General features: G+C 60.0%; 2 protein-coding genes and 1 long non-coding RNA gene across 7 annotated transcripts in view; 1 reads left to right on the top strand and 2 right to left on the bottom strand.

Annotated features, from left to right (window-relative positions):
• Positions 1-34: 34 nt before the first annotated feature.
• Positions 35-980, top strand: LOC128757997 (uncharacterized). The gene is made up of 3 exons (XR_008414426.1): positions 35-163; positions 260-627; positions 704-980. It is a non-coding gene; the product is annotated as an uncharacterized LOC128757997 (long non-coding RNA).
• A 3297-nt stretch (positions 981-4277) lies between these two features.
• Positions 4278-17662, bottom strand: lrguk (leucine-rich repeats and guanylate kinase domain containing). 4 transcript variants are annotated; one of them, XM_053863705.1, is made up of 20 exons: positions 17511-17662; positions 17350-17445; positions 17204-17285; positions 17034-17134; positions 16850-16928; positions 16503-16627; positions 16271-16414; positions 16130-16210; positions 15579-15665; positions 15414-15520; positions 15234-15353; positions 15079-15175; positions 13255-13368; positions 12978-13179; positions 12548-12655; positions 8185-8315; positions 7509-7597; positions 7270-7335; positions 6589-6686; positions 4278-6062 (listed from the first exon to the last, which is right to left on the bottom strand). In XM_053863705.1, the coding sequence occupies exons 1-20, from the start codon at positions 17514-17516 to the stop codon at positions 5932-5934; spliced, it is 2064 nt and encodes a 687-aa protein (XP_053719680.1). In that variant the 5' UTR covers positions 17517-17662; the 3' UTR covers positions 4278-5931. The 4 variants fall into 4 exon arrangements, 3 of the variants coding, with proteins under 3 accessions (XP_053719680.1, XP_053719679.1, XP_053719681.1); XR_008414425.1 differs by adding an exon at positions 6370-6534 and having other exon boundaries at positions 5918-6062; positions 16850-17134; XM_053863704.1 differs by having other exon boundaries at positions 16850-17134.
• A 648-nt stretch (positions 17663-18310) lies between these two features.
• exoc4 (exocyst complex component 4) overlaps positions 18311-25059 on the bottom strand; it is a 74060-nt gene continuing 67311 nt past the window's right edge. For both annotated transcript variants that reach the window (XM_053863701.1, XM_053863702.1), the window contains 4 exons: positions 21791-21932; positions 20616-20794; positions 20388-20547; positions 18311-18779 (listed from right to left, as the gene is read on the bottom strand). In XM_053863701.1, the coding sequence (XP_053719676.1) occupies positions 18542-18779; positions 20388-20547; positions 20616-20794; positions 21791-21932 (719 nt within the window). In that variant the 3' untranslated portion in view covers positions 18311-18541. The remainder of the gene's footprint in view (positions 18780-20387; positions 20548-20615; positions 20795-21790; positions 21933-25059) is intronic.

Genomic DNA, 25059 nt, shown 5'->3' with positions numbered 1-25059 from the left:
AGGAGGTGCTCCTCAGCAGAGCCAGGATTGTGAGCAGAGGTTTATTGGCTGGACACAGCTGTGGCTCCTGAGGCGCCGCCACTCGTCTGACGTCCGTCACAGAGGTCACCCCCCCTCGACCCTGAAGGGTGGTTGGATCCAGCTGCAGTGGAAGCTCAGGACGGTGGGTTTGGATCCTCACCTTCATGTCTTCATCCTAATAAGAGGAATGTTTTGCCGCTGCAAACTTCATGAAAACACACTTCTGTCTTTCTCCCAGAACTGGAGCCCGGGACCAAACATTTGGATTTCACCTGCTTTTCCTCCTCCATTACGACCTCTTTGGAGAGAATCGCTTGTTTTGATCGTGTTTGGCCTGCTGCGCCAAGAAGCAGAGGAATCCAGAGCCCCATGAAGAGCGCAGACTCAGCTATGGGCCTGGCTCTGGGTCGGTTCAGGAAGCAGAGGAATCCATTGCTTTAGAGTGACAGGCTCACTGCGGTGGCACTGGCTCAGTGTGGCGCAGCAGTGAGATGAAACGCCGTGGTTCCACATGCTTCTGCTGCAGCTCCCTCCACCGGACATCCAGACGGCGGCTCCTCATCCCCACGTCACCTGTGACTCTTCAGCCAAACGCTCAGCCACCATGTGAGGCAGCACTGTTTGGTTGGAGCGATTTCCTCTGGGAAACTGAATCTCTTTTTTTCCCTTGATTGAATTGAAGGTTCAGAGCAACAAGTGAAAACACAGACTTGTGTGTGAGGAGCTTCATCATGATTGGTGACTGACGTGAGTTTAGCTGAGGTGCACCTCACCACCCAAACTCAAACGCAGGCCAGGGAGCGGCGCTGCGGCGGCGGAGGAGGAGCCTTCATCCATGTGACGCGCCTGCCTGCCTCGGGGTCAGCAGCAGGACACCAGCCGGCACATGGAAGGTTTGAACCTTTTCACTCCACAATCAGAGAGTTGGCGCCGAAGCTCATTGTTGGAGTTGATGCATCCAGTTCAGAAACCAGATCCCACCACTCCACTGTGATGATGCCACTGTGAAGTCACCCTTCCAGGCGTGAGAAGAGACCAAAGCCAGGCATGAAGGAACCAGCCTCATCCCCGTGGTACTGACCTTGGGAAGGAGGACACTGACGCTGAAGGCAGCACAGTTCCAGTGACAGATGAGTGAGTCAACGGCTCTTGGAGTCCAGGATGGAAGGAAGCGTGTCACTTGAGTCAGACAACAGGTGAGCCAACGGCCGGGAAGTTTCTGAGGAAGTGAGCGGCGCTGCAGGACTGGAACTTCATCCTCCATTGACAGAGTGAGGCGGGAGCCTGTGCGAAACGCTATTCATCATATGCCAACCTCTGTTGGATCACTTCTGCCCCCCCACCCCTCCATGTCAATTTCCCATCCCAAGTGTTATGACTGGGACCTGCGCTGATCACAATGGAGGAGCATCATGTCCTATTAATATTCAGTTCGCAGGCAGCCATCTGAAATACAGATGGAATACATCTGGAGAAAGCCTTCCGCTCTGCTGGCTCCGCCACAATCCGCCGCAGAGTCATTAGCACTGCTGCGGCTCCAGCACTCGCCAGCGTCGGAGCGCCGCTGTGACCGAGGGGTGTGCGGGTCGTCGGAGGAGCCGACAGTGTCCTCCCGCCTGTGTTGGGACGGATGAATGGAAGCATTGTCCGTGCGAGCGCACACGTCCAGCAGGGGGCTCACTCCATCCGACACATTCAGAGCAGCTCCACAGCGTCCATGACTCAGCTAGTGGGACTGGAACGCTGGTGAGGTGACGTCTACTGACCGAGTCCGGAAGCTTTCCGAAAACAGTGGGTTGGTTTCAGTTCGTCCATTTCCACTGGCTGCAGGAATACGGCAGGAATCAGCCAGAGACAAGCCTCGTGAGTCTGGGAAACTCTGGGCCTGGAAAACTCTGAGAGAGCAGTGAAAACCTCACGCGACTCCAGGGGAGCGCCGCTTTGGTGGCAAGACGGAGGAGCCTTCTGCAGGTGGAGCCTCGCCCGTTCTTCATCCCGATCTTCTTCATGAGCTTGATGAAGACCTTTCCTCTTCCAGTCCGCAGGTCCCTACAACCACCGGGCTCTGCTGCCTTTCCAGAAAGACTTGTGTGAAGGACAGTGAGGCGAGCGACGGCCCAGACGGCAGCGGCAGATCCTCTGATGCTCCTCTGATGCTCCTCTGCTGCTCCTCTGCTGCTCCTCTGCTGCTCCTCTGATGCTCCTCTGATGCTCCTCGCCGATCCTCTGATGCTCCTCTGATGCTCCTCTGCTGCTCCTCTGCTGCTCCTCGCCGCTCCTCTGCTGCTCCTCTGCTGCTCCTCTGCTGCTCCTCTGCTGCTCCTCTGATGCTCCTCTGATGCTCCTCTGCTGCTCCTCTGCTGCTCCTCTGCTGCTCCTCTGATGCTCCTCTGCTGCTCCTCTGATGCTCCTCTGATGCTCCTCTGCTGCTCCTCTGATGCTCCTCTGCTGCTCCTCTGATGCTCCTCTGATGCTCCTCTGCTGCTCCTCTGATGCTCCTCTGCTGCTCCTTGCCGCTCCTCTGCTGCTCCTCTGATGCTCCTCTGATGCTCCTCTCCTCTGTGTCTGACGGGAGCCGCCTCACGACCGCCGGGTCACCAGCAGTGGCCTCTGCGCAGCATGGATCTATGAAGACATGACAGGAAGTCACACTCACCACGATCCACTTTGTTCACTCGTGGTGCCGACACACAACATGGCAAGACTTACAGCGTTACCAGCGGCGGCCCCGGACCCTCGTGCTGCAGCTGACTGGGAGGAGTCGGCTCCCAGGCGTGAAGGTCAGCAGGACGCGCTCTTCTGCTGTGTGATGACAGGATGGATCCTTCCCGATCAATCCCCACTTCAGTGTCGTGTGAAGAAGCGAAAGGAGGAGCCGGGCTCTCGGCTGAAAGAGCCCAGAAACTCTTCACTCCTGTTCAGGCTTGAGTGGAGGTTCAACTTCAGTTCTGAGTCAAGCATTCACTGCCAGTCGTCAGCGTCGCTCATCATCAACGCTCTTATGAATCGGCTTGTTTTTGGTGGTCACGTCCCACTTCAGTTGAAGGGCTGCAGAATCATCCGTTGGGTTCAGCACAGTCGTCCAAATCCCAGCTGTGAGTGTGATGGGACGCACTGGCTCAGGTAACAGAGGGAGTCTGTGTGTACTACACTGCAGTCCGTGGTCACAACTCAAGCACTCACAAGTCCCGTCCTCACGCAGCAGACTCGCACTGGAGCACCTGAGCCCGGCCAGCGCCTCAACATGACTCCCACACTTCACCTTCTACCGGAGGAAGAACCTCCATCCTCAGCGAGTACTTGCTGCTGATGGGACAATCCTGCAGTGCCCAGGCGGTGATGGAGAGACGACCACTCTGGACGCTCTCCCCGTGTTGGAACACACACACACAAGCAGGGACAAGTCGGGGTCACTGAGCGCTGCAGAACTAGCAGGAATGAAGAAAGTCCTCAGGGCCCCGCTGCTGCTGCAGTCAGATCCTTCTGTGACTGCCACAAAAGTAAGTGTTCATATGAAAATTCCTCCCCGAGCAGAAGCAGGATCCCTCTCTTTATGGAAGCAGGACGGATGGACAGACAGATTCAGGCTCAGGAGCAGCTCTGCTCCTCACGGCCAGAGCTTGGTGGCTAAAGGGTTGAAAGACAATGAAGGTGTCCAGCCTCATCCTACATCACCGGGGTCACAGCCCAGGTCTGGACCCACCGAGTCATTTGCCCCCAAACACTATCAATACCGAGACATTGACTCTCAAGCTCTGCAATGTGGAGTGTCACACAGGAAAACAGAGCATTGGAGGGCGCGCGTGCTTCTTGTGCTCCGACTGGATGCTGTGAATACACTCACGCGAGGCGTCTGGTGCTCAACAGTACTGGCAGTTTTGGGCTCTTGAACAGTTGAGAGCGCTGCTGCCTGGGTAGGACCGAGCAGCCTGGTGGTCTCTCTCTCTTGTCAGGCCATGCTCTTGCTGAAGCAGCCCCTTCCAAACCTTCACTCAACCACCCAAGGCTTCCAAAGCACCAGGGTTCTCTCAACCATCCGTCTGCATGGACACTTCCATCTCTCCAGCCGCTCAGGAAGTGCGTCCTGAGGGCCGTGGTGGAGTCTCCTGACAGGACAAGCCTCCAGGGAGCTATGGCCACTGAAAGCAGGTCGGGTCACAGTTCAGGGGTCACGGAGACTGAAGGAGACACGCAGAGGAACTTCTGTCACTGAACAATTTCCAGGGTCATAGTTCAGCCTGAGCAACACTGGAGGCGATGGATTGGCCCCGCCCCCCCCCGCTGCAGCGGTGGCAGGCACCAACCTGCGCTGCTGCGCCGTAAAGCTGCTTGATGTATTTATGATGGCAATTATCAGCGTGATGTCACTCCTCAGACACAGGCTGCACCCAGCGCACTCAGACCCCGACGTTTTGTCTCGACAAGTTGACAAGGAAAGAATCTGGCAGGGAATGAATCTGTCTGCAGGGGACACGTGCGCGCGCACGCGCGGGGAGGCGCATTGCAGAGGGCCGTCGCCATGGTTACAGAGCGCAGCAGCGCTGCAGAGTTAATGCGGACACGTGTCGTGTGTTTGTGTGTCGCATTACACGCGCTCCGACCTCAGAGGAAGAGTTAGCGGCGACACGGAGTCAAGGTGACATCCGAGGAGCCAAGTCTGAGGCCTGCGTGCAGACGGGCCCTCACCTCTGAAACACTTGTTAAAGTGGTGTTACACCTGCGACCACATCGTGGCTCCACTGGCTGCTGCCGCTGCCACTCTGTCCACAGCCGCCCTGAACACAGGAGCCCGAGGGGCCGCCTCAGTGCCAGTGGAGACATGATGACTCTATGTGTTGGCTGCAAGAGTCCGACCGGAAGAAGCAGATCCCGGATCCGAGCGGCTGAAATTACAGACGGGGTGAGGAGCTCTGTCACTCGGGAGAGATTCAGAGGAGAGAGCGGTGGGTGGTTCATGGCACCACCTTTGGAAGGTGCTGCCCCCGCGACCCAGCAGCGGATGATGACAGTGCTGCACGGCGTAGTACAGTAGAGTGGAGGCGACTGAGGAGTGACAGTGGGTCGAGTCGAGAAGTAGCAGGCAGCAGAGAAGACGGCTGTGCAGTGCAGGACACTTTGGCGCACCAGGGGGCGCCCAAGTCTGCAACACAGATCAGTGTCCAAAGGCCGTGTTGAAAACCAGGTAAAGATTTCGCCTGAAAATGCCATTGTCTCATCTGGAAAAGCATCTGCGCCAAACTCAGCTGTGACTCGTTAGTGGCTAACGCTAGCATTAGCATCCGAGCTTCCAGTGAACAGACTCACAGCACAGGAGACGTGTGGCTCATCTCTGACTGCACTTCTTCTCTCCTTTCCATCAGCTGCATCACTTCATGGCATGTTCTGCTGTCGTATGGCCAAGTAAAGAAGAGAGTCGGCTGCAGTGTAAGGTGGTCGTGTTTACTTGAGCTACATGGCGTATACTGCGACAGACGCGCGTGACTGAAGTACAGATGAAGCCGTGCCGAGTCTTGTCCGAGTCACAGCGGGGCTCCTGAGAGACTCTTCAGACGGGCGGGTGCGCTGCGGGAGGAGTCGGGCTGGTCCTGCTGCGTCGGCCCGGCGGCAGGCGGCGCTGTCCGAACAGGAAGTGGCTTCCAGAGAGAGCGGCGCCTGAAGAGCTGGGTCGGCAGCAGCACGTGACTGAAGGAGAGGAGATCACATGACCAGGCCCAGAGGGGTCGGAGGTCACTCCCCACTTTCTGTGTGGGCCTGGTGCAGCTACACTTGTGAGGACCAAGTCGAGGACACAAACTCAATGAGAGGGTTCCAACTTCAGAGTCACTGGGCCTGGTTCAGGTGAGCCATGTGTTCAGGAGGGTCAGGCTCAGGGGGACAGAGAGACAGGCGCGCGCGTGGAGGACGACGGTCTCAGGTTCTGGGCGAGGGCCCCGGACTGGGCCCCGCCGGGGTCCTGCGTCCCGGGGGGATGGGCGGGAGGATGGGCTTGGCGCCGCGGCCCGGCCGACCTTCGGCGCCGACCTCTGGCTCCCCGGCTCCGTCTGAAAAGAGGAGAACAGCTGCTTGGTTTTCACCACCTGCACAGCTCCGATCCAGTCGGACTGCAGACCGCGCCGGTGCATCAGGAGCTCCAGGAGTCTGGCTCAGCTCAGTCGTGCATTTGGAATGACCACGTGATTCCTCGTCATTTATTGAAGAAAACAGTGCGATGAAATGTGGATCAACCGGTTCAGTGAGAAGCTCGACGGTGAAGGGTTCCAGCAGACACTCAGGAGGCCACAGCAGGTCCTCCTTCACCCTGCAGCCACACCTTCACCACTCTTCCTCTCCTCCATCTGCACCACACACCTGTCCTCCCTCACTGATCTTCTCCTCACTGGTGACCTCAGCCTCTGACCCCTGACCTCTGCCTCATGGCGGGGACCACCACACTCCTGTCGCTCTTCCGCCCCGGCTGCACTCTCCTCCTCGCCTCCCTTCCCTCCCAGCTGCTCTGCTGCTAGAGGGACGTCCCTGGAGAAACATCAGCCTCACGTCTGCCCTGACGGAGCAGTGGAGACGTCTCACCTTTCACGTGGCCTCCTGAGACGGCAGGTTCTGATGGGCCCGGGGGCCCGGCTGGACCGGACCTGGGCGGCAACGGGCTGATGTGGGATTCATCCGAGCTGAGAAGATAAGGAGGCAAGGATATCAGATGATTCAGCCTCCAGCAGCTCCACACGACGCCTCCACGAGGAGCAGGCAGGGACTTGTCTCCAGGAGCGAGGAGACGCTGGCTGCTCAGACTCAAGACTCTCAGCCTGCAGAAGAGCTCCAGCTCCACGAGTCAAGTCCTCCACGCCTGCTTCCACTGTGGCAGTGCAGTATGGGACTCCAGAACGCCGGGGGCCAATATCTCAGGCCCAGACCGAGTCGGGGGCCGATCAAAGCTGAGGGTGCTGAGCAGCTGAGCAAAGGGCCTCACAGTCTGCCGCGGGTGGTGACCATCACCAGCAGCCACGGCTCCTCGCTTCGCTCAAGTTCCTTCATCCATCCATCATCAGCACACGTGGAAGGGGAAGCTAGTTTTTGGTGCACATGCAGTGAGCGCTGCGCTTCACAGCGCCGGGGGCAGGATCTGGCCCCCGGGCCTGGAGTTAGACACTGGGACACATCGGCCGCCGTGTCTGCGGCGACGCTCTGAACGAAGCAATAAGAGCGAGGCACACGTGGAACCCTGCTCTCCGGCGTCGCCCTGGCACCTGTTACCTGCTGTCTCCGTAGACGGTGGTGGGGTCCGGCAGCTGGAACTGCGAGGCCTCGCTGTGAGCGGACCTGAGGGGACACAGAGACACTGGAGTCAGCGGGAAGACTGGGCACCGCCGTCGGGCTGAAGCGCCACCTGCCGCTCGCTCGGGCAGGAGAACAAAGCCACAATCAAGCCCTGGAGCAGGAGGGCGCCGGTGAGAGCCACTTGGCTTCAGGCCCGAGTGCCGTCGAGTGCTGACCTTTTGATGAGGTGAGTGAAGACTCGGGGACTCTTGCCTTCGATGGCCTGCCTCACCAGCTGCTCGCGCCTCCTGATGGACGCCAGCTCCTGAGGGCCACAAGGTTAGAGAGGATGGACCTGCAGCGCAGCGCTCACACTCCGTCAGCCACCGAGTCACAACAAGTCACACGGCTCCAAACTGACGTGAGGCTGGACCTGACTCCTGCAAAGGCCACTCACAGATGAGGTTTTTCAAGGGCCCCTCCACCACCAGCTGCGGGGGCAACACTGAAGGCTAGAAGGAGTGTGGCCCCTCAGCCAGGGCAGAGCGCGGCCAGGGGGCCACACATCTTCTCCTTCTCTTCTTTTTTCTTAAAAGGCTCATTTGCCACGTCATCATCATCTTCCAACAAATCCTGACGTCAGTTTGGGCTCGGCAGCCAAGACGTGGCCCTCACAGCGTGCACAGCACCCTCCGGCCCCTGGTGCTGGATACTGTCTCTCCCCGCCTGAGACCAGACTGGGTTCTGTGTTGTCACGGTAACGGACGGAGACGGCGCGGCTGGGTCGCGTCAGGAGCAGATGTGGATCTGAGCAGCAGGAGAGCGAGCGGCGCCGCTGCCACAGTGAACATGAACGATGCTCTCACGTGGACCTGAACATCCCAACGCAGAGAGCAAAAGAGGGCGGCTCACCAGCGCACTCTTCTGGGGGGTCAGCTGGGCCTGGATTCTGGAGGCGTAGGTTCTGTAGGACAGGTCCAGGAGGTCCAGAGGCTTGGTGGGAGCAGACACCGCCGAGGGTTCTGCCTGGGCCGGGACGGCGTCTGAAGCCACAGAGAGAGAGAGTCAAGGGTGGACGCCAGATGGCCGCCCAGCTGCAGAGTCATGTGGCGAGAGGGTCCGACTGGAACCCTCCTGCTCTGCCTCGGCACCAGACAACACACAAGACAAGTCCATTTCCTGCTTCTGCCACGTTACAAACGTGGCTCCACAAAGGCAAGAGGCTCGCGATGAGTCTGAGTGGAAACCAGGACGTTGTCTCACACGACGAGAGAAACATCATCAAGGCCTGATTGAAGGAAGTGGCCTCGATCCAGAGAGAGAGATCCATGATCTGTTCATCCATGATGATCCATGGTGTCACTCAGAGACGTGTGTTGCCATGGCTTCATTCAGGGCTCCACGTCCGCTTTGAGACGGGAGCTTGGCTTGTGCTCCAGTCTCTGTTTATTTTGGAACCGTTCAACATGCTGCAGGCGCTCTCCTGAGGAGGAGGCGCTCACCTGAGGAGGCGCTCTCCTGAGGAGGCGCTCTCCTGAGGTGGAGGCGCTGACCTGAGGAGGAGGCGCTCTCCTGAGGAGGAGGCGCTCACCTGAGGAGGTGCTCTCCTGAGGAGGAGGCGCTCACCTGAGGAGGAGGCACTGACCTGAGGAGGAGGCGCTCACCTGAGGAGGAGGCGCTCTCCTGAGGAGGAGGCGCTCACCTGAGGAGGCGCTCTCCTGAGGAGGTGCTCACCTGAGGAGGAGGCGCTCACCTGAGGAGGCGCTCTCCTGAGGAGGCGCTCTCCTGAGGAGGAGGCGCTCACCTGAGGAGGTGCTCTCCTGAGGAGGAGGCGCTCACCTGAGGAGGAGGCACTGACCTGAGGAGGAGGCGCTCACCTGAGGAGGAGGCGCTCTCCTGAGGAGGAGGCGCTCACCTGAGGAGGAGGCGCTCACCTGAGGAGGTGCTCACCTGAGGAGGAGGCGCTCACCTGAGGAGGCGCTCTCCTGAGGTGGAGGTGCTGACCTGAGGAGGAGGCGCTCACCTGAGGAGGAGGCGCTCACCTGAGGAGGCGCTCACCTGAGGTGGAGGCGCTCACCTGAGGAGGAGGCGCTCACCTGAGGAGGAGGCGCTCTCCTGAGGAGGAGGCGCTCTCCTGAGGAGGAGGCGCTCTCCTGAGGTGGAGGCGCTCACCTGAGGAGGAGGCGCTCTCCTGAGGAGGAGGCGCTCTCCTGAGGTGGAGGCGCTCTCCTGAGGAGGAGGCGCTCACCTGAGGAGGTGCTCTCCTGAGGAGGAGGCGCTCACCTGAGGAGGAGGCACTGACCTGAGGAGGAGGCGCTCACCTGAGGAGGAGGCGCTCTCCTGAGGAGGAGGCGCTCACCTGAGGAGGAGGCGCTCACCTGAGGAGGAGGCGCTCTCCTGAGGAGGAGGCGCTCACCTGAGGAGGAGGCGCTCTCCTGAGGAGGAGGCGCTCTCCTGAGGTGGAGGCGCTCACCTGAGGAGGAGGCGCTCTCCTGAGGAGGAGGCGCTCTCCTGAGGTGGAGGCGCTCTCCTGAGGTGGAGGCGCTCTCCTGAGGAGGAGGCGCTCACCTGAGGAGGAGGCGCTCACCTGAGGAGGAGGCGCTCTCCTGAGGAGGCGCTCACCTGAGGAGGAGGCGCTCTCCTGAGGAGGAGGCGCTCACCTGAGGAGGAGGCGCTCACCTGAGGAGGAGGCGCTCTCCTGAGGAGGAGGCGCTCTCCTGAGGTGGAGGCGCTCTCCTGAGGTGGAGGTGCTGACCTGAGGAGGAGGCGCTCACCTGAGGAGGAGGCGCTCACCTGAGGAGGCGCTCACCTGAGGTGGAGGCGCTCACCTGAGGAGGAGGCGCTCACCTGAGGAGGAGGCGCTCTCCTGAGGAGGAGGCGCTCTCCTGAGGAGGAGGCGCTCTCCTGAGGTGGAGGCGCTCACCTGAGGAGGAGGCGCTCACCTGAGGAGGAGGCGCTCTCCTGAGGAGGAGGCGCTCTCCTGAGGTGGAGGCGCTCTCCTGAGGTGGAGGTGCTGACCTGAGGAGGAGGCGCTCACCTGAGGAGGAGGCGCTCACCTGAGGAGGCGCTCACCTGAGGTGGAGGCGCTCACCTGAGGAGGAGGCGCTCACCTGAGGAGGAGGCGCTCTCCTGAGGAGGAGGCGCTCTCCTGAGGAGGAGGCGCTCTCCTGAGGTGGAGGCGCTCACCTGAGGAGGAGGCGCTCTCCTGAGGAGGAGGCGCTCTCCTGAGGTGGAGGCGCTCTCCTGAGGTGGAGGCGCTCTCCTGAGGAGGAGGCGCTCACCTGAGGAGGCGCTCTCCTGAGGAGGCGCTCTCCTGAGGAGGAGGCGCTCACCTGAGGAGGTGCTCTCCTGAGGAGGAGGCGCTCACCTGAGGAGGAGGCACTGACCTGAGGAGGAGGCGCTCACCTGAGGAGGAGGCGCTCTCCTGAGGAGGAGGCGCTCTCCTGAGGAGGAGGCGCTCACCTGAGGAGGAGGCGCTCTCCTGAGGAGGAGGCGCTCACCTGAGGAGGAGGCGCTCACCTGAGGAGGAGGCGCTCTCCTGAGGAGGCGCTCACCTGAGGAGGAGGCGCTCTCCTGAGGAGGAGGCGCTCACCTGAGGAGGAGGCGCTCACCTGAGGAGGAGGCGCTCTCCTGAGGAGGAGGCGCTCTCCTGAGGTGGAGGCGCTCTCGTGAGGTGGAGGTGCTGACCTGAGGAGGAGGCGCTCACCTGAGGAGGAGGTGCTCTCCTGAGGAGGAGGCGCTCACCTGAGGAGGAGGCGCTCACCTGAGGAGGAGGCGCTCTCCTGAGGAGGAGGCGCTCTCCTGAGGAGGAGGCGCTCACCTGAGGAGGAGGCGCTCTCCTGAGGAGGAGGCGCTCACCTGAGGAGGAGGCGCTCACCTGAGGAGGAGGCGCTCTCCTGAGGAGGCGCTCACCTGAGGAGGAGGCGCTCTCCTGAGGAGGAGGCGCTCACCTGAGGAGGAGGCGCTCACCTGAGGAGGAGGCGCTCACCTGAGGAGGCGCTCACCTGAGGTGGAGGCGCTCACCTGAGGAGGAGGCGCTCACCTGAGGAGGAGGCGCTCTCCTGAGGAGGAGGCGCTCACCTGAGGAGGAGGCGCTCACCTGAGGAGGAGGCGCTCACCTGAGGAGGAGGCGCTCTCCTGAGGTGGAGGCGCTCACCTGAGGAGGAGGCGCTCACCTGAGGAGGAGGCGCTCACCTGAGGAGGAGGCGCTCACCTGAGGAGGAGGCGCTCTCCTGAGGTGGAGGTGCTCACCTGAGGAGGAGGCGCTCACCTGAGGAGGAGGCGCTCTCCTGAGGAGGAGGCGCTCACCTGAGGAGGAGGCGCTCTCCTGAGGAGGAGGCGCTCTCCTGAGGAGGAGGCGCTCTCCTGAGGTGGAGGCGCTCACCTGAGGAGGAGGCGCTCTCCTGAGGAGGAGGCGCTCTCCTGAGGTGGAGGCGCTCTCCTGAGGAGGAGGCGCTCACCTGAGGAGGCGCTCTCCTGAGGAGGCGCTCTCCTGAGGAGGAGGCGCTCACCTGAGGAGGTGCTCTCCTGAGGAGGAGGCGCTCACCTGAGGAGGAGGCACTGACCTGAGGAGGAGGCGCTCACCTGAGGAGGAGGCGCTCTCCTGAGGAGGAGGCGCTCACCTGAGGAGGAGGCGCTCTCCTGAGGAGGAGGCGCTCACCTGAGGAGGAGGCGCTCACCTGAGGAGGAGGCGCTCTCCTGAGGAGGCGCTCACCTGAGGAGGAGGCGCTCTCCTGAGGAGGAGGCGCTCACCTGAGGAGGAGGCGCTCACCTGAGGAGGAGGCGCTCTCCTGAGGAGGAGCCGCTCTCCTGAGGTGGAGGCGCTCTCCTGAGGTGGAGGTGCTGACCTGAGGAGGAGGCGCTCACCTGAGGAGGAGGCGCTCACCTGAGGTGGAGGCGCTCACCTGAGGAGGAGGCGCTCACCTGAGGAGGAGGCGCTCTCCTGAGGAGGAGGCGCTCTCCTGAGGAGGAGGCGCTCTCCTGAGGTGGAGGCGCTCACCTGAGGAGGAGGCGCTCTCCTGAGGAGGAGGCGCTCTCCTGAGGTGGAGGCGCTCTCCTGAGGTGGAGGCGCTCTCCTGAGGAGGAGGCGCTCACCTGAGGAGGCGCTCTCCTGAGGAGGCGCTCTCCTGAGGAGGAGGCGCTCACCTGAGGAGGTGCTCTCCTGAGGAGGAGGCGCTCACCTGAGGAGGAGGCACTCACCTGAGGAGGAGGCGCTCACCTGAGGAGGAGGCGCTCACCTGAGGAGGAGGCGCTCACCTGAGGAGGAGGCGCTCACCTGAGGAGGACGCCTCTGTGGGCCTCTTCTCTCCGTCGTCCTGGTCCTCCAGCAGCAGATAGTCCTTCACCAGCCTCTGCAGCGTCTGGTAGGCTTCATCCAAGTCATCTGAGGACACACACACACAGACACGTGTTGGCCTCTCTCTCCTCGTGGGGTCCCTCCCCCCAGCCTCTCCCTCTAAACACATGGCTCAGACCCTGAGTCTCAGTTAGAGTCACCCAGTGACATGGAAGCTGGTGTGACTGGGGAAGCCCAACGTTTGCAAACACACACACACACACACACACACACACACACACACTGAAGCAGGATCAAACGCTAAGGAATCGTCTCCATGGCAACGATGCCCTCAGACTGAAGAGCAGCTCCTCTTCAAACACGGAGTCACAGCCTCGACGTCAGCGGTCGGAGGTCCGAGGCCACGTACCGCACACCACGGTGCTGTCGAAGAAGCCGGGTCTCTGCTGGTGAAAGGTCACGTAGAGGTGGAGGCGGGAGACGGCGGCGTCCACCTGGGCCGGGGTGTAGATGCCGCGGCTCCGCAGCCGCTCCACGTACTGGTCCACCCGCGAGGGCAGCAGCAGCACGTAGCGGGGCTCAAAGTGGCAGTTCTTCAGACTCAGCACCCCCTGGTGAGGAGAGACAGACAGAGTGACAGAGTGACAGAGTGACAGAGAGAGAGAGAGAGGGAGAGACGGGGTCACCTCCAGCTCCATGGGGACGCAGCAGGCCAAGCCGTCTCTGGCCAGCGCGTCCACAGCCTCGGTGCTCAGGCCGAACATGTCACCTCCGAACTTCATGCTCTGGATCATCTTGCCCTGCGTCACAGGAGACTCGTGCACAGGTGAGGAGGCGGAGACTCGGGCCCTGGTCACCCAGAGTCCAGCCTGCACATGCTGACCCACAGGTCATGTGACCAGGGCGCTCACACGCCTCGCGTCATGCACTGCAACTGTTGGCGCCCCCTGTGACGCCACTGCAGCACTGACACCGCTACAGATGTAGCTTAGCTGCTAGCACAGGGACAGACAGGCGGGTGGAGAGCCAGACAGGCAGGTGGAGAGACAGACAGGCAGATGGAGAGACAGACAGGCAGGTGGAGAGCCAGACAGGCAGGTGGAGAGACAGACAGGCAGATGGAGAGACAGACAGGTGGAGAGCCAGACAGGTGGAGAGCCAGACAGGTGGAGAGCCAGACAGGCAGGTGGAGAGACAGACAGGCAGGTGGAGAGCCAGACAGGTGGAGAGACAGACAGGCAGGTGGAGAGACAGACAGGCAGGTGGAGAGACAGACAGATGGAGAGACAGACAGGCAGGTGGAGAGACGGACAGGCAGGTGGAGAGCCAGACAGGTGGAGAGAATGACAGGTGGAGAGACAGACAGATGGAGAGAATGACAGGCAGGTGGAGAGCCAGACAGGTGGAGAGACAGACAGGTGGAGAGACAGACAGATGGAGAGACAGACAGGTGGAGAGACAGACAGATGGAGAGACAGACAGATGGAGAGACAGACAGGTGGAGAGACAGACAGATGGAGAGAATGACAGGCAGGTGGAGAGACAGACAGGCAGGTGGAGAGACAGGCAGGTGGAGAGACAGACAGGTGGACAGATGGTGAAACATACAAACAAAGAGGGAAAGGACAAAGAGGGTAGAGAAGGTCAGATCGACAGGTGGATACAGACTGATGGACAGACAGGGAACGCGGGAGAAAGAGAGACAAACGGCCAGACACACAGCAGACAGACAGACAGCTGTCTGGAGAGACAGACAGGTGGAGAGCCAGACAGGTGGAGAGCCAGACAGGTGGAGAGCCAGACAGGCAGGTGGAGAGACAGACAGGCAGGTGGAGAGCCAGACAGGTGGAGAGACAGACAGGCAGGTGGAGAGACAGACAGGCAGGTGGAGAGACAGACAGATGGAGAGACAGACAGGCAGGTGGAGAGACGGACAGGCAGGTGGAGAGCCAGACAGGTGGAGAGAATGACAGGTGGAGAGACAGACAGATGGAGAGAATGACAGGCAGGTGGAGAGCCAGACAGGTGGAGAGACAGACAGGTGGAGAGACAGACAGATGGAGAGACAGACAGGTGGAGAGACAGACAGATGGAGAGACAGACAGATGGAGAGACAGACAGGTGGAGAGACAGACAGATGGAGAGAATGACAGGCAGGTGGAGAGACAGACAGGCAGGTGGAGAGACAGGCAGGTGGAGAGACAGACAGGTGGACAGATGGTGAAACATACAAACAAAGAGGGAAAGGACAAAGAGGGTAGAGAAGGTCAGATCGACAGGTGGATACAGACTGATGGACAGACAGGGAACGCGGGAGAAAGAGAGACAAACGGCCAGACACACAGCAGACAGACAGACAGCTGTCTGGAGAGACAGACAGGTGGACAGAGGTGTGGACTCGGGCGCCTGAAGGCTGAGTCACCTGTGCAGATTGATCACATCATAAATAGTTTGGGAGGCGACGCTGCCTCCAGGGGGCGACCTCCAACAGCTCAGGGAGCAGGACTCACCATGTGGACCAGGTCCACAAAGTCCTCCTGGCTGACGAAGTGGTAGTCGCTTCCGTCCTCCTCGCCCAGGTAGCGCCCCCTGGTGGTGTGGCTGGTCCTGCGGCACAGAGGCGCGTCAGCAGGAGCGGCCGGCGCTCGGGCGACGCGACACTGACCCGTAAGCAAAGTACTGGTGGAATTCCTGACACAGTCTGTGGGCCAGCTCTCTCTTCCCGCAGGCCCGAGGCCCGCTCAGCACCAGCATGGGGTACGGCAGGTCCAGACTGGGCAGGGTGCTGCGGCGCCAGAGGAGAGCGTCAGAAAGAGGCGCGCGGGCGGACTCCGGCGCCACCCACCTGTCGTGCAGCACCTGCGGCTGCAGCAGCTGGTAGACCAGGTGGGAGCGGTGGTCCCGGGCGGCCATCACCTCCAGAGGGGGGTCGTACCTGTTGATGGCCTCCACCTGAGGACCCAGAGCGCTCAGCGTCCAGGAGGCCAGCTCCACCCGCGCCGCCTCCTACCTTCTCCTCTGCCGTCACCTCCTCCTTGTCCAGCATGGTCAGACGCTGCAGCAGGAAGATGATGGACAGCCGGTAGTCCTGGACCTCCTGGAGGCGAGAGGTGGGGGACGTGAGTCTGCTGGAGCAGCTCCAGGACTCCTCCAGCCAGCCTGGACTCGCTGCCCTCGCGGGTGTCCTGGCTCTGCCCCGGGGCCTCCCCCCACTTGGACAAGCCCAGAGCACCTCAGCAGGGAGGCGTCTCCACATCTGCCACAGCTGAGAGCAACAGTGGTCCCTGGAGAGCTCTGTCTTTTGGCTCAGCTCTGGCTCCAACCTGCACCTCTCAATGTGACGCTCCACCCAAGACCACGCCAGACTCGAAGCCCTCCCCCGGAGGAAGGTCCCTTCGTGAGACATCCGTCCGTCAGCCACTGAGAACCCTGGTCCAGCAGTGAAAGGAGCTGGCTTTGGTCGCAGTAGCTTCACGCCCGACTGGAAAGGGCCGACCAGCAGAAGGAGACGGGGGCCGAGGACGGCGGGGGCGAGCGGCGGCACAGGGGAACTGGGGTTACCTTGACGGGGTTCTGCAGCATGTTGAGTTCCACCAGCAGGAAGAGGTGAGCGATGTGCTTGCACTCTTCTATCCGAGGGATCTGCAGAAGAAGGCGGGCGTCACACCTGGAGACACCACACCAAGTCACGCCGCGTCGCACCAGGTTGTTTTCCACGTTGATGACGCCCAGCAGCTGCAGGTTCCGGAACCCGATGAGACTCGTGATGCGGTTGTGGGACAGATCCAGGATCCGCAGTTTGGTCAGGTTCTCCAGCCCGTCCATGGTCTCCAGCTGGTTCCCCCTCTGGAGGAGCAGAGGGGGTGGGGGGGTGGGGGGGGTGGATGTGAGGACCATCCGTGGAAACATCACGCCGCCGAGGAGAAACACCCACCAGGTTGAGGTGTTTGAGAGGCAGCGTGTCCAGACCACTGATGCTGGTGATCATGTTGTTGGCCAGACTCAGGTGAGTCAGCTTGAAACATCTGTCCAGACCTTTGACCTCCGTGAAGCCGTTGTCTGATCACCAGCAGGTTAAGAACTCAGAGGGTCCACGATGGTGAAGGATCGTCACCGGTCCGCCCCACCATCCATCCATCCATCCATCCACCAGCTCATCCAACCACCAGCTCATCCATCCATCCATCCATCCATCCATCCATCCATCCATCCATCCATCCATCCATCCACCAGCTCATCCAACCACCAGCTCATCCATCCATCCATCCCTGCTGAGGATACTGTCCAGCTCCAGCTTGGACACTGAGTTGTAGGAGGAGAAGTCCATGTTGCTCAGGCGATTGAAGGACATGTTGACCTCCTGAAAAGACAGAGCAGAGCGGAGCAGAGCAGAGCGACTCGTCTTCAACTCTGGCGGCGTCGAGCGTAACGCCGCGCCGTCACCACACATCCGTGCGCGCGCCACCTTCAGGTCGATGGGGGGCTCGAACCCGCTGATGTCCTCGATGTGGTTGTGGGACACGTCCATGATGAGGAGACGAGGCATGTGTCTCACGAAGGAAACATCTGGGAGCGGAAATACACAAGGGTCGGCTCAGCACTCGCGCGCCACTCGCGCCGCGCGCGCGCCAGCACCTGCGATGTGGTTGTGAGGAACCTCCAGCTTCTGCAGGTGCACGTAGTTGCCCAGCAGCGACACGTCGCTCAGGTTGCTGTTCTGCGGAGACAAGGGCAGCGTGAGCGCGCGCCGCGGCCAGGCGCGCGGGCGAGGCGGCGCTCACGGGCAGCGAGAGGTGGTGGTACAGGTACTGCAGGCCGTTGTCCGAGCGGCCCAGGTGCGACACGCACTTGGAGAGCAGCTCCAGGGTCAGCTGGTCCTGCAGCGGGGACACAGAGGGTTGAGACGCTGCGCCGCGCGCCGAGCGGAGCGTGTGGCGCTCACCTCCATCTTCTGTGGCGCGGATCAAAGCGCGCCTGCTCTTATTTGCCTTCGGACGCCTTTGCTCCGTCACCGTCACAAAGCACCGCTGAACGACGCCTGACGAGTGCGCGCTTCTCCGGGAAGCGTCGACTGCGTCTCTTAGCAACGGCGCGCGGGATTGTGGGTAATGACGTCTGCGCGGCGCGGTCGAAAGAGGCGGCGAGTGAAGGACCAAGTGCTGAAGGATTTCCCAGCAACATGCGGCGGATAAATCCACGGAATAAAGTACCAGCTTATTGGTTGAACAAGAGCACAGTGAGAACCACCTGCATGTTCTCTATGCTCCTTTGGACTTCTTCAAGACACTCTGATTTCCTCTCACAAGCTGAACTCCAGTGGAGACTACACGGCGGCGCAACACGGTCAGTAGGAGAGTCAACACGTGCTCTGTGGACCTTCTTCACAGCCAGACCAGGTGGAGCTGAGGTCAGAACCAGAGGAGGCTGAGTGGGAGCAGGGAGGGCAGCGGCGGCCATCTTGGAAGGCTCTTCACCTGAGGGAGGCGGAGCTTCTCGCCAGCCTCCTCCACAGCAGGAGCAACAGAAGAAAACGAGGCTCCATCTTGGATGGGCAGAGGTGAAGGTGACGCGACTCGCCTTGACTCCATCACCACATCAACACTGAGCTCTGATGCTTGCCCCGAGGCCCCCGGAGGCCTCCAGGTACGAGGCTCAGCACCTGGACTGACCAGCTCCAGCTCCAGCTCCAGCTGTAGACAGGACCATCAAAGAATCAAGCGGACCTGATGCAGTGGGAGACTTTATTGTGAGGAGTGAACCATCCCTGACACCAGGCCACGGTCCAGTCAGAGGCAGCGGCCTGAGCTCAGAAGATGATGATGATGATGATGATGGTGATGACATGAAGCAACTCTTCCACCTGCCACTTCAGATATGCATTCGATGCAGCAGAGAGCGGGAGGCGGGGCCACGCGGCACCCATGGGTTGCCCCTGACCATGGACGGTTGGTGGAGGAGCGAGGGGCGGGTGGGTCACACGGTGGTGATCTTCTTGTCCTTGCTGGCCTGCTTGATGGCCGCCTGCTCGCAGATGATCTCCTTGAGGCGCTGCAGCCGCGTGTTCTGCTGGCCCAGGTCGCCCACACCCGTCTGGCTGCGGTGCAGGAGGGACAGAGCGTTGATGTACTCCAGCTCGGTGTAGCGCACGCCCTGGTCCACCACCAGGTGGAGCAGCTCCTCCGCTGTGTTGTACAGCATCTCGTAGTACTGCCTGTAGGTGGAGGAGGGGAAGAGAGGAGGAGGAAGAGGAGAGGAGGAGGAGAGGAGAGGAGGAGGAGAGGAGAGGAGAGGAGAGGAGAGGAGAGGAGGGGAGGAGGAGAGGAGAGAGGAGGGGAGGGGAGGAGAGAGGAGAGGAGGAGGAGAGGAGAGGAGAGGAGAGGAGAGGAGAGGAGAGGAGAGGAGAGATGAGGAGGAGAGAGGAGGAGAGAAGGAGAAGAGGAGAGGAGAGGAGAGGAGAGGAGGAGGAGAGGAGAGAGGAGGGGAGGGGAGGAGAGAGGAGAGGAGGAGAGGAGGAGGAGGAGAGGAGGAGGAGAGGAGAGGAGAGGAGAGGAGGAGGAGAGAGGAGGAGAGAAGGAGAGGAGAGGAGAGGAGAGATGAGGAGAGGAGGGGAGGAGGAGGAGAGGAGAGGAGGAGGAGGAGGAGAGGAGAGGAGAGGAGAGAAGGAGAGGAGAGAAGGGAAGAAGAGGAGAGGAGAGGAGGAGAGGAGAGGAGAGGAGAGGAGAGGAGAGGAGAGAGGAGAGGAGGAGAGAGGAGGAGAGGAGAGGAGAGGAGAGGAGAGGAGAGGAGAGGAGAGGAGAGGAGAGGAGAGGAGAGGAGGAGAGAGGAGAGGAGGAGAGAGGAGAGGAGGAGAGAGGAGAGGAGAGGAGAGGAGGAGGAGAGGAGAGGAGAGAGAGGAGGAGGAGGAGGAGGAGGAGAGGAGGAGGAAAGGAGAGGAGGAGGAGAGGAGGGGAGAAGGAGAGGAGAGGAGAGGAGGAGGAGGAGGAGGAGGAGAGGAGAGGAGAGGAGAGGAGAGGAGAGGAGAGGAGAGGAGAGGAGAGGAGAGGAGAGGAGGAGGAGAGGAGGAGGAGAGGGAGAGGAGAGGAGGAGAGGAGGAGAGGAGGAGAGGAGAGTGTCACACGCAGCAGGATCATCAACTGTGGGAACACACGCGCGCGCGCGCACTTGTGTTGCCATCCCTGTGGGGACACTGTGAGGTTTCTCCCCAGCGTCTCACCCTCTGACACCCTTCTGAAACACCAGCGCTGGAGCCAACTTCCTGACTGAGGCTGAGGCTCAGACTCGCTGGACCACGAGCCTCATGGTGTCCAGCATGACATGAGAAGGAAGAACAACCTCATGACGCGGCTCCACTCCACAACCTTTCTCCACTGACCTTTGATCTGAACTGTGTTTCGTTGATGGCTGCTCACCATCAACGAAACACAGTTTCGCTCACCACCCTTGGCGCCATGATTTGGTTGTTTGTGGGCAAACGTGAGCGTTTGGCGTCAACAAGCAGGGAGGGAACGTGGCGCTGCACATGCCACGGAGAGGGGCGGGGCCAAAGTGGTTGGAGGAAGGTGGAACAATGGCGGTGACTGGACAAAAGTGCAGCGCTTCGCAGGGATTGGTTGGAATTGCCTAATGGAGCCTGGCTCCTTTGGTTTCACTCAGATCAGTGGCCATGACTCGTGTGCCCACAAGCCCAGGCTGCTCTCTCTCAGGCTGCACACACACACACACACACACACACACACACACACACACACACAGCTGCTGCTCCTCCACACCGGTCGCACCATGACCCAGCAAGGACCAGAGTCCAGAGCAGCGCACCAACCTGGCGAAGTCCAGGTCGGCCTCTCGGGACATGGTGATGTTGGTGAGGTTCTGCTGGAGAACGAAGATGTTCCTGCACATCTTCTTGATGCCCGACTCGCTGATTCTCTTGAAGTACTGCGCCCCATTGATGAGGATGCAGGAGATGAGGTGGCCCAGACCTGCAGAGGGACAGGGCGGGTCAGCAGGTCGGACCGAGCTCACGCTCACCCCGCCGCTCGGCGCTGACCTTCAAAGATGTACTGGAACTTGTGCTGCTGCAGGGCTGCGCTCATCACCTCCTCGATGGCAGAGATGTCCTTGTTGAGTTTGACCACCAGGGGGTCGTAGTCCATGCTCTCCACGTTGGCCACGATGGCGTAGTTCCCCTGCTTGGTCAGCGGGATCAAGTAGTGGAAGCAATGCACCCTGGAGGGACGAGGACAGGACAGGGGTCTCACAGCCATGGCACAACACACAACACCCGCAGCATGGAATCATGAGAGGAGATGAGGACTTGTCTGAGCTCAGTGAGACGGCGGTGAGCTGCGCTGCGGCAGTGGGGTTGAAGGTGAGAGCAGGGAAACATGAGGCTCTTCTCCCCTGCTGCTGCTGCTCAGCACACACTGGCCTCCACCGACCATGATGTTTGCAGATGACATCGTGATGAGTGACGGGGGCGGGGCACGAGGGTCAGTGGAGGTGACGGGGGAGAGGAAGAGGCAGCACTGCAGTCCATGACTCAGGACGGACTTGGCTGCTCCGCACATGAGCACTCGCTTGCTTCCAGGCCCACAGCGATCAGACGTGGTGGGAGACTCTGGAGGAAGCGATGAGTCAAAGCTCCTGTGAGGACCCTGCGCAGACATCCAGGCCTGCGATACTGCTGAGCAAGTTTCTCCCTGGAAACTTGTTTGCCCAGGCGCCTCTTCATTCCTGTCATCAAGGAGCCGCCGAAAGTGAAATGACATCAAGTTGTTGGAGAAGCAGCCGCTGACACGACTCACTGAGACTCTATCTATGACCACAGAGCCACTCGCTGCCTGAAAACACAGGCTTTGAAAGAGACAGGGGGCGGAGTCACACGAGTCACGACAGCAGATGACATGCTCGGGCCTGCGTCTCCGGGGTCCACACACACTCACACGCACTCTCGCTCACTCACTCACTAACACACACACACACTAACACTCTCACAAAAACACACTGGGCCTCTCACACATCAGACTCTGTAGTCTTGGCTTCACCTGACAGCAGCAGGAGGGGAAGTGACTGGATGGGTGGAGGGACCCGAGTGGAGCACACAGAGGTGGGCCTGGGCTCCGCCTCTCTACTGGACTGTTCTGCATGCAGCACAGGATGACGACGGGAGGAGGATCCTGGATCAGCCAGGACAGGGAAGAGCAAAGGAGGTGCTCCACGTACCGGACCTCCAGGTGTAAGGCCAGGAGACAGCGGTCGGCGACGTCCTGGAAGCTCTTGCACAGGTCGCTCAGCGTCTGGAGGATCTGCTCTCGGCTGCGCTCGCCCTCGCCGGGGGCGTGGCCCTCTGCCGGCACCGGCGCCACTGGACCCACGGGACAGAAGAGAGAGAGAGAGAGAGAGAGAGACTGTGAGTGAGGGAACAGGAGGTCGGGGAGGCGGCACGCCAGCGCCCCCTGCAGGACAGCTGAGCCACGCTCGAGAGAGAAGAGATCGGAGCACAGCCAGTCTGTCCACGGGACGTTTGCCTTCCTGAAGTCACAGCAGAAGCCAATCATTCCACGGCAACAACTTGAAAGTGCCGGCTTTAATACGCCTCTCCAGCTAAGCGAACAAAAACACTGGTTAAGAACGAAACTAACTGAGCTGAATTCACCAAGAAATGTCCGACACGAAGAGCTGACACACAGGTCACGGCAAAAGATAACCAGCAGCTTTTGGGGGACAAAGCAGTGAATTGAATGGGTGAAACAAGTTGCAGACATTGAAGGCGATAATGGGCTGCCAGTTGGGATACTCCTTCACGCCTGGAGCTGGAGTCCTCACAGGGAAGGGGTGTGTCCAGTTGGACAGTGGACGGCTGACTGATGCTCACACCATCAACAGCTGAAACCCTCACACTCAAGAGTCACAGTGTGCAGTGATGAACGGTGCTCTTACTCCACTGTTACTCACAATATCTTAAAAGGTGCTTTCAGTCACAGTGGGACACAGGTCTCACTTCACTTGACATCAATATCTGGGTTGATGGAACGACAAGGCGACACAGGGAAACAAGTGGAAACCACTTCTTCCTCTTTCAAGTAAGTATCCAGTCGTTCCACAAACCCAGTCAGGCTGAAGGTCCCTGCGAATCTGAAGTCAACATGTTGTTCCGCACCTCCACCACATCGCCGTGCTCTCACACACAGGAGACTCCTGTCCACACGAGGACGAGTGAACCACTTCTCTGGATTTGTGATGAACTTCCAGCTGCTGAACTAAGGACACATCGCATCACATGAGCTGAGCTGCAAGTCAAACTGGTGGCAGTAAAGACATGAAACTCCAGCAGCAACACGGAGCACATGAAGAACCAGAGGAAAGATACCGTCTTCTCAGCCTGCCACACACTGACGGACAGGTGTCGGCTCCAAGGTGAGAAACCGCACTCTGGCGCCCTCACCAGGGCCGAGGCAGCGGGCGCAGTGCCGCCGAGCGAACAGCAGGGTGAGTGTGTGCAAAGTCAGTCCAGCGCAGAGAAGGTGGCGCCGCCACTCCTCCGTCTGCTGGAAGGAAGTGGAGCACAGGACACTGTGCAGACAGACACACAGACAGACAGACAGACAGACACACACACACACAGACAGACAGACAGACAGACACACGCACACACACACACACAGACAGACAGACAGACAGACACACACACGCACACACAGACAGACAGACAGACACAGACAGACAGACAGACAGACAGACGCACACACAGACACACGCACACACAGACAGACAGACAGACAGACAGACGCACACACAGACACACGCACACACAGACAGACAGACAGACAGACAGACAGACAGACGCACACACAGACAGACAGACAGACAGACAGACAGACAGACAGACACAGACAGACACAGACAGACAGGCAGACAGACAGACAGACAGACAGACGCACACACAGACAGACAGACAGACAGACAGACAGACAGACAGACAGACGCACACACAGACAGACGCACACACAGACAGACAGACAGACAGACAGACAGACAGACGCACGCACAGACAGACAGACAGACAGACACACGCACAGACAGACAGACAGACACAGACAGACAGACAGACACACGCACAGACAGACAGACAGACAGACAGACAGACACAGACAGACAGACAGACAGACAGACAGACAGACAGACAGACAGACAGACAGACACAGACAGACAGACAGACGCACACCCAGACAGACGCACGCACAGACAGACGCACCCACAGACAGACAGACAGACAGACAGACACACGCACAGACAGACAGACAGACAGACAGACAGACAGACAGACACACACACACACAGACAGACAGACAGACAGACAGGTAGACACACACACACAGACAGACAGACAGACAGACAGGTAGACACACACACACAGACAGACAGACAGACAGACAGACAGACGCAGAAGGTAGCGCAGAAGTGCGAGTGTGAATGGAAGGCAAAGAGAGCGGTGGGAAATGAGCTGTTCATACCTGACTGCGTCTGTGATAGAACATCCAATTTGGAGGGCCCAGATATGAGGCGGGGCTGAGGCTGAGATAAAGTGGGGCTCTTCTGCCCTGCTGCACTCTGCTCCCAGCTACGGCAGCGCACTCCACCACGCTCCCGCGCCGACCTACGCCACTACATGATGAAGAGCCGGCCCACGGCCGCGGCGACGCACGTGCTAATGATGCTAACGCTCAGACCACTCAGAGAGGAGTCGGTGGAGGACGCCATTCTCTCACAGTAAACTGGAGATAAGAGCCATGGGCAGGAAAGAGTCAGGACTCAGTGGGACAGCTCATGGCTCGGCTCCGGCACATGTTGAGGGATGGAAGAAGCCCCGCCCTGTCAGTGCTGGGGGTCCAGGTGCTAGCATGATTGGACAGGCCGACACTTGGACCCGCTCCATCTGACCTCAGCAGGGGCTATTTTCATGTGAAAAATGGCTCTTGTTTTGTTGAAGTGCAGAGGCACCCCCCAACTCTGACTTTACTCTAGGTCAGGCCTGGCCAACCCACGCCTCTTTCCCCAGTGTCATGCGGCTCTTCACTACATGACGGGGGCTTGGAACAGGATCCACGGCGATGTGAGTGGCGGTCCTCAGACTTGGAGCCTCATCAGATCCACCATCAACACCCCTGACATGACTCAGTTCCACGTCTGTCCTTCCCTCAACTAAAGCTCTGGCATGTGTTTCACCTGTGGTTCACTGTTGATGGAGGTGAAGTCCGTGAAGAGGAGAGGCTCCAGTCTGCAGCGTGGCTCACACACACACAGAGCGGGGCCACGTTATTGGTGGCAGGAGCTACGTCCCAACATAGAGGAGTCAAGTCAATCTACGCCGCTTGATATTTCCAGGAGGATCAGGGTCAAATGGAGGAGTTTGAAACGTGACCCAGCAACCTGGTGACACACAGGGAGGAGCTTGAACCACTGTACTGAGTCAGGTGAGCAGCTGCTCAGGT

The sequence above is a fragment of the Synchiropus splendidus genome, chromosome 4 (assembly GCF_027744825.2).
Source record: "Synchiropus splendidus isolate RoL2022-P1 chromosome 4, RoL_Sspl_1.0, whole genome shotgun sequence".
NCBI lineage: Eukaryota > Metazoa > Chordata > Actinopteri > Syngnathiformes > Callionymidae > Synchiropus > Synchiropus splendidus.
Note: the sequence above shows the minus strand (reverse complement) of the source record. Positions and strands in the feature narration are given on the sequence as shown.